The 8138-nt window shown below is 42.6% G+C and overlaps 1 protein-coding gene across 1 annotated transcript in view; it reads right to left on the reverse strand.

Moving 5' to 3' along the window:
- The window catches only part of LOC147455546 (uncharacterized), a 31932-nt gene extending 25634 nt beyond the window's left edge, over positions 1-6298 (reverse strand). Inside the window, exons 1-2 of the mRNA XM_086514302.1 lie at positions 6102-6298; positions 5162-5590 (exon numbers count right to left, since the gene is read on the reverse strand). Coding sequence (XP_086370428.1) covers positions 5162-5590; positions 6102-6266 — 594 coding nt within the window. The 5' untranslated portion in view covers positions 6267-6298. The remainder of the gene's footprint in view (positions 1-5161; positions 5591-6101) is intronic.
- Positions 6299-8138: the final 1840 nt, after the last annotated feature.

The following is an 8138-nucleotide window of genomic DNA, read 5'->3' on the forward strand; positions in this document are numbered from 1 at the left end:
AATATGGCAAGCAAGTAAAGCGTTCTTATTACTCTGGTGTCTCTCGTAAATCTTGTGTGCTTGATCTTGTACATTCTGATGTATGTAGCATGCCTACTAAGTCTATGGGTGGTGCATGTTATTTTGTCTCCTTTGTTGATGATCATTCTAGGAAAATTTGGGTTTATTTGCTTAAGTCTAAGGATGAAGCCTTTGCTGCATTTAAGAGATTTCATGCATTTGTGACCACCCAAACTGGTAGAAAGCTAAAATGCTTGCGTACAGACAATGGGGGGGAGTACACAAGTGCTGAATTTAACAAGTTTTGTGAAAATTTGGGCATTAAGAGGGAGCTTACCGTGCCATACAGCCCCTCTTCTAATGGTGTGGCTGAAAGATTCAATAGGACACTTTGTGAGAGGATGAGATGCATGTTGTCCACAGCTAATCTCTCTCATGGATTTTGGGGAGAAAGAAGCTTTGAAAACTGCAGTGCATATATGCAATCGATCCCCTCATATGTCTTTGAAAGGTGACATCCCTGAAGAGGTTTGGTCTGGCAAGCCTGCTTCATACGATCACTTACGCATTTTTGGTTGCGAAGCTTTTGTGCATGTTAGACCTGAGTTGAGGAGTAAACTAGATGCGAAGTCCATTAAAGACCTCTTCATGGGATATGGTGAAGAAGGCGAAATGGGTTACAGGATTTGGTTACCTCAGCTCAAAAGGGTTGTACGCAGCCGGGATGTTGTTTTTAATGAGGCAAGGCTGCTTCAAAACAATTGTGCCTCAAAGCATGACCATAAAAGGGTGAAATTTCAGCATGACCAGCCACCTGTTAGGCCTATTTTTGACCCTCAGGATGCACCACAAATGGCTGAAAATGTAGATGATCCAGTGGTGCTTGAGCCAGATGATGTTGGACAGCAAATTGAGGCTCCTGAAGGGCATTTGCAGCCAAGAAACAATGCTGAAAATGGTGCTGAAAATGATGTACAGCAGCCCATTGTTGATGATTTTGTAGTGCCACCTGATGTAAACCCATTGCCGGATAATGTGGATCATTGGGTGAGGCGGTCTACTCGTCAAAGACGGCCTGTGAGTCGATATGACCCTCTTTGCATTACATTATGTTGACAGATGAGGGAGAGCCTCTTACGTATAAAGAGGCAAAGACATGTGAGCACAACGACAAGTGGGAGCTTGCTATGCAGGAAGAGATTAAAGCTTTGCATGCTAATCATACTTGGGATTTGGTTGAATTGCCCAAAAGAAGGAAGGCTATTCCTAACAAATGGGTGTATGAAATCAAGACTGTTGATGCAAAACCCAAGTATAAGGCAAGGCTTGTTGCAAAGGGATATGTTCAAACCAAGGGCATAGACTTTCAGGAAGTGTTCTCTCCTGTTGTGAAGATGACCACTTTGCGTGTATTGTTTGCCATTGTGGCTGCTCTTGATTTGGAAATGGACCAAATGGACGTACATACTGCTTTCTTGCATGGTGATGTGGAAGAAGAGCTTTACATGAAGCAACCCGAGGGTTTTGTCATCCCTGGCAAGGAACATTTGGTATGTATGCTCAATAGAAGCTTGTATGGGCTGAAACAATCATGTAGACAGTGGTACAAGAAGCTTGATCGCTTCATGCTTACACATGGTTACAAAAGAAGCCATGCAGACCATTGTTTGTATACCAAACGTGATGAGGATGGCAGCCCCATCATTCTTGTACTCTATGTCGACGATATGTTGATAGCTGCAAAGAAAAGAAGCACTGTTGACGCTCTTGAAGGGCAGCTGAAATCTGCGTTTTCAATGAAAGACCTTGGCGCAGCTGAACATATACTTGGAGTGCGTGTTACACGGCAAAGAGACAAGCGTCTATTGTATTTGTCGCAAGAAAAGTACATTGAAAAGGTGCTGGACAGATTTAACATGGCTGAAGCAAAGCCTCTTGGTGTGCCATTACAGCCATATGTTAAAATCTCCAAGGATGATTGTCCCAAGTCAAAGGAAGAAGCCAATGACATGCAAAGTGTTCCTTATGCTTCAGCTTGTGGTTCACTTATGTATGCTATGGTTGCTACTAGGCCTGACATAGCCCATGCAGTGGGAGTTGTTAGCCGGTTTATGGCTAATTCAGGCAGGTTACATTGGGATGCAGTGAAGTTCATTATGAGGTACTTGAAAGGGACTAAAAACAAATGCCTCTGCTATGGTAAAGGACCAATGGAGTTGAAGGGATTTTGTGACTCTGACATGGCTGGTGATGTGGATACACGGAAATCCACAAGTGGCTATGTATTTACTCTTGTGGGAAGTGTTGTTTCATGGTGTTCTAGATTGCAAAAGATTGTTGCATTGTCTACGACAGAGGCTGAATATATTTCAGCCACTGAGGCTTCCAAAGAAGCTATTTGGTTAGCACGCCTATGCAGTGAGTTTGGTTTGCCTGCCAAGGCACCTATGCTTGGTTGTGATAGCCAGAGTGCCATATGTCTGGCAAAGAACGCCATGTTTCATGCACGCACAAAGCATATTGATGTGCGGTATCACTTTATACGAGAAGTGCTTGAGGATGGCCTTATTACATTAGTTAAGGTCCATACATCACAAAATCCAGCCGATGCTCTCACTAAGTGCTTACCCAAAGCACAACATCATCTACGCATAGAGATGGTGGGAGTCACGTAGCTTAAAGGTGCCATTTATGCCTTTAAGTGGGAGGTTGTTGGGTTAAAGGCCCAAATGGCCCCCTTTTAATGTATATTTTAAAGGTACTAACCTTTGGCCAAGTTCACATTGAACTTGGCCACTAACTTATTAAATTGGTCCTTATACAATAAAAAGGGATAGTGAGTTTTTTACAAACTCGCTCACTTATTCCCTACAGCAATAGCGTGCCCTCTCTCTCTCCCTATCGTTCTGCTAGCGAATCCTCTCTTGTTGGCCTTCGCCACCCCTCTCTGCACACACACTACACTTCCTCGCGTGCTCTATCACTTGCACACACCGCCGCGCGCTCATCACTTTCCCCCGACTACTGCAGGAAGGGAGGTGGGGGCGCTTAGAGAGAGAGAGAGAGAGAGAGAGAGAGAGAGTTAGGTAAAGATATATCTACTTTAGTAACATCCCTCTCACTTAAAAACACTTGTCCTCAACAGTAGTGATCTGACTTAACTGCCCAAGGATCCGGGAAAGTCTCAAATCTCACTAAATGATTAGTTGAGCTGCTTTGTCTCGAGGGAAAACTTAAATACTTAACTAAACATAAACTTAATACTTAGCTTACGGGTTAGAAACTCAATTTGTTAATCTACTCTGTTAGGAGAAAGCGCTTTCTTTCCTCTAATTCCTCAAGGGCATCTTTCACTCGGAGATTGTATTAAAGTCCCAACGGAATCCCAACAAACTTATCAACCCAAGAATCGTTTGAACGGATTGCAAGTTTTCTTATCTGATAATGTGTTAACTCAGTTTCCCCTTCTCAATCTCAAGAAGAAAGCTACCTAGAAATAAATCTAGGCATCCTTAGTCATGCCCTGTCATTTCAATTGAGAATATGAAACCTCTCATGTCTCACTGCATAAGGGATGTACAAATCATGAACCATTCATCTTGTTTGAGTATCTAATCCTTTGGCCAACGGAAATTCCCATCTCTTCTAAAATTGGCTAAATGTCTTCAAAGATTTTCATGTTGCAAGCATCCAATGATGTCTTGCAGAATCTTAGGCAGATAAAATTCTAGCCATAGAATCCTCTCAACGTATGCTCTAACTCTGCTCGCATAAGAGAGTAATGGTTTTGGATCTTAGGTAGTCGAATGCTAAAAGTCTTGTTTGGTTTTGCTCTCCCCTAATTTGTTGAAGTTGTTCCTTCAATCTTGTGACTTTTGGCCTATCATACAATTGGGAACATAATAGCCCATGTTCTCTCCATGAGTATGCCAAATGCTTCTCATTAGAGAAGCTAAGACCTACCAGGCACATGTCAAAGAGAGATTCTTGTGTCGGAATATAATTGTATTGAAAAGGCTCTAAAGAGAGAATCTGTGAATAGCATTCCACTTCTTGAATAGGAAGTTGTGGCTCATCTCATTCTGTTAAGCATAATTCTTTTTTGACTGGTAGTTGACTCACTTTGACAACAAGGTCTGCATCTTCATACTTCATCTATGTACTCAATGGTGGAAACGATACTCATGTTGTCTCTGAGCTTGGTCGAACTTGGGGGATTTCCTCCCTACTCACAATCTCTAGAGCAAAAACATTCTTCATACTTCATCTATGTACTCAATGGTGAACACGATACTCATGTTGTCTCTGAGCTTGGTTGAACTAGGGAGGTTTCCTCCATACTCAGTTGATGATCCCTTGACTTGATCTTAGAGCAAATCCGCTCTTCAAGCGAGCTTGGATTCTGGTCCTTCTCAAGAACAAGCGGTAGCCTTCTCTTGCTCCTTCCCTCATAAAGAGAGAGAGTTCATATACAAATTGACAATTTCCACAAACACCGCTTGTCTTGTAAGCATCACTGATATGGATTGGGGACTTTTAAAGGTACTCAAGCTTAGTGAAAGCTTCGAAATCTCCAAATGGTTCCTTCATAGTAGCTTATCCAGTAAGGTAGGTAATTTGATGGAGATACTACTGGATACCAGATCTTCTCTCTCTCTCTCTCTCTCTCTCTCTCTCTCTCTCTCTCTCTCTCTCTCTCTCTCTCTCTCTCTCTCTCTCTCTCTTCAGTTGGCTTCAGTATATTTGTCAGAGTTGTTTTGACATTGTTGGCATCATCTTGTCCCCCCCTTTAGTTTCCATCTTATCTTAGTAGTTATAAGCTGTATTCAGCCAGCCATTACAGTGTTACACTGCTTATAGTGCTGATTCTTTAGCAATCAAAAAGCGGTTATTTCTCAATCCTCCTTGCAATCTCTTTCTCTCTTATTTTCATTCGGTTTAAAGCACCCTGAGATAGCCAGACGTTGTAGTCAAGTCATTATGTGTCACAATACGTAGATTTCAATAGCCTTCGACATCTTTGAGCGCTGATGTACAACCATGAGGCACTCCAAGCATTTAAATAAGAAAAAAAGATGACTTTTCAGGCTGTCCACATTTTCCAACTGCGTTATATGTTTGAGTGCATAAAAGATACACACAAATGTGAAAACATTCAGACCTCTTGTGCCAATGTCCGTCGGGTCAATATTCCAATTAATTCCTCCACTGCTCCTGATTCAGCAACAGAAGGTCTGTGGACATCACATGAACTCACATTTCGCAAAAGACCAGCAGCAGCTTCAGATGAGGCAGTCCTTTTGGATGGAAGAAGACTGACAAGCAAAGTCAAAACTCCTGGATACGCAACAATCTCACTGATGCAATCAAGCCCTCCCATAGAATGCCTCCAAAGAGCTCTCACTGCCTCCTCCCTATCTTCTACAAGATTGTCCATTCCAAGCATCCTCACAAACAAACCTATATAGCCCTCTTCAGGCAGCTGCAATTCCTGTCTGCTTGTCTCTTCCTCAGCCATATCTGAAAAATCCGTGCCTCTCAATACCTCTGTCTTCATGTCTAATTCTCTTCCCAAACTGCCCACTTCTTCCTGATTCAAAATGCTAGTGTGTTTTAACTGCCGAACAATACTTGAAGACAATGCCCAAATGAAATCAATTATATCAATAAAATATATGCTCCTTGAGGACAGATGTACAAACAAAGCTTCTGTAAAATATCAATCCCCCATGAACAGCATGAGGTAGTAGCACAAAAAATATACATAGGTATACACAATATCATCTGGTAAAATTCTATTTATGTAAAAGTTCAGTCATAAGAATCAATTACTTCGCAATTTAACTATGCAGGCAATTGACAATGCATTGTACTTCCTTCAGTCTCCTTGCAAACACAAATACCGTTAACACAGCTCAAGGGTTATAATCATAGCTATCCATTAACACACACACACACACACAAGAATAAGTCAGACAGATACATGAATGCACACACCATGTATACGTATTGCTTGGCAAAATCGTGAGTTTCTGTAAAAGAGAGAGAGAGAGAGAGAGAGAGAGAGAGAGAGTACATCTTGTAGAAGGGAGAAAGCTTACGTTATTTCCAGCACGGGTGCAGTGAGCTCTTCGGCGAGCACTGAGGGAGCCATGGTTGCCGAGCTTGGCAAAACCCCCATGATCAGGCCAATTGTGAGTGTTGTGCAAACCAGCAAGTCTAAACGGGAGGATACTGTTTCCAGCTACTGCCTGCGCGCCTATCATCGTTTGCTCTCATACGATCACCAGGAGCGCATTTGAACCATACACATGTTTATAAGGTGTAACTGCTATGTATGGATGGAAACATGGATGCATGTATGGATCTATACAAATGTACACACGTGGATGGAATCATGGATGCATGTATGGATCTATACAAATGTATATGTGTGAACCCAATATCATGTATCTACATCTATACATCTATGTATACAAATGTATATGTGTGAACCCATTCTCATGTATCTATATCTATACACATCTATCGTGGTTTTTTTAAAGGTAGGGGTGGCCTTGCTCGTGGCTGCAAATCCCTACAACCACACCCTTCCCCTCCATGTTTTTCTCTCCCTTTGTCCTTCGTGGCGCAGCCTTGTCCCCTCCCTTTGGCCTTTGTGGCATAGCCAACAGCCCACGTGGCGCATGCAAGCTTGAGTTTGGCACCCAATAAGCACGCGAGCATGAGTGTGCATGCCTCGGGCATTGGCTAGGCCTCATTGTGCACCCCTCGAGTAATGAGTACACTGAGTGCAATTTGTAAAACCTTGAGAAGCGAGTTGAAGAACTCTTGAGCTGCGGATGTGTGTGGCAGCCAACGTTCACCTTCAGGTGAGAGGCTATATAATTAACCCACTACTTAGTTGAGGTTTCCTTCCAACTGAAACGACTCGCTCAAAAGGTATGCATGTTGCATTTTATTAATTACACACACACCAGGGCTACCGCCGACACGTTCTGTGCAACATGGCATAGACGTGGTTGCAGGCAGTAAGCCAGTGAGTAAACCGCCTTACCGAATGAGTCATTCGGAGGCTGCTGAGGTGGAACGTCAGCTTGCTGACTATCTCAGTAGAGGGTTTATTCAACCAAGTTCTTCACCATGGGCCTCTCCCATTCTCTTGGTGAAGAAAAAGGACGGTAGTATGCGCATGTGTGTAGATTACCGTGGATTAAATGCGGTTACTGTTAAGAACAAGTACCCATTGCCACGAGTAGATGAGCTGTTTGATAAGCTCACCCACGCTCGTATATTTTCAAAGATTGATTTAAGATCTGGGTATCATCAAGTACGCATCAGGCTCGCGGATATACCCAAAACAGCGTTCCGAACAAGGTTTGGACATTATGAGTTTTTGGTAATGCCCTTTGGGTTAACCAATGCTCCAGCTATGTTCATGACACTCATGGATAGTGTCTTGAGACCATACTTGGAAAAGTTTGTTATCGTTTTCCTCAATGACATTCTTGTATATAGTGCATCTGAGGAAGAGCACTTAGTACATTTGAAACAAGTGTTTCATTTGTTACGCCAAAATCAGTTATATGCCAAGGAATCCAAATGTGATTTCCTCAAGGAGGAAATTCATTACTTGGGGCATGTTATTTCGGCTGCAGGGTTACACATGGATCAATCCAAGGTGGATGCCATTCGGAGGTGGCCCTCTCCCAAAAATTTGGAAGAGCTCCAGATTTTTTTAGGCTTTGCAGGTTTTTATCGTCGATTCGTTAAAAACTATGCCCATATTGCTGTTCCCATGACAGATCAGCTAAAAGCCAAGGGCAAGACTTTTCAGTGGGGATTGGAACAACAGCAAAGTTTTGACAAACTTAAGGACACATTAGCCACAGCTCCTGTTTTGGCTATTGTGGATCCCTTAAAGCCATTCGTTTTGGAAACGGATGCTAGTAATCGTGCGATTGGAGCAGTCCTTCTACAAGAGGGAAGGCCGATTGCATTTGAAAGCAAGAAGCTGGATTCAGCATAGCAGAATTACTCTGCTTACGAACAAGAGCTCTATGCAATAGTGTCTGCTTTAAAGACATGGCGACATTATTTGTATGGTGCACAATTCGAGATTGTGTTTGACCATGAAA

Source organism: Adiantum capillus-veneris, chromosome 6, assembly GCF_014529385.1.
Source record: "Adiantum capillus-veneris isolate H3 chromosome 6, ASM1452938v2, whole genome shotgun sequence".
Classification (NCBI taxonomy): domain Eukaryota; kingdom Viridiplantae; phylum Streptophyta; class Polypodiopsida; order Polypodiales; family Pteridaceae; genus Adiantum; species Adiantum capillus-veneris.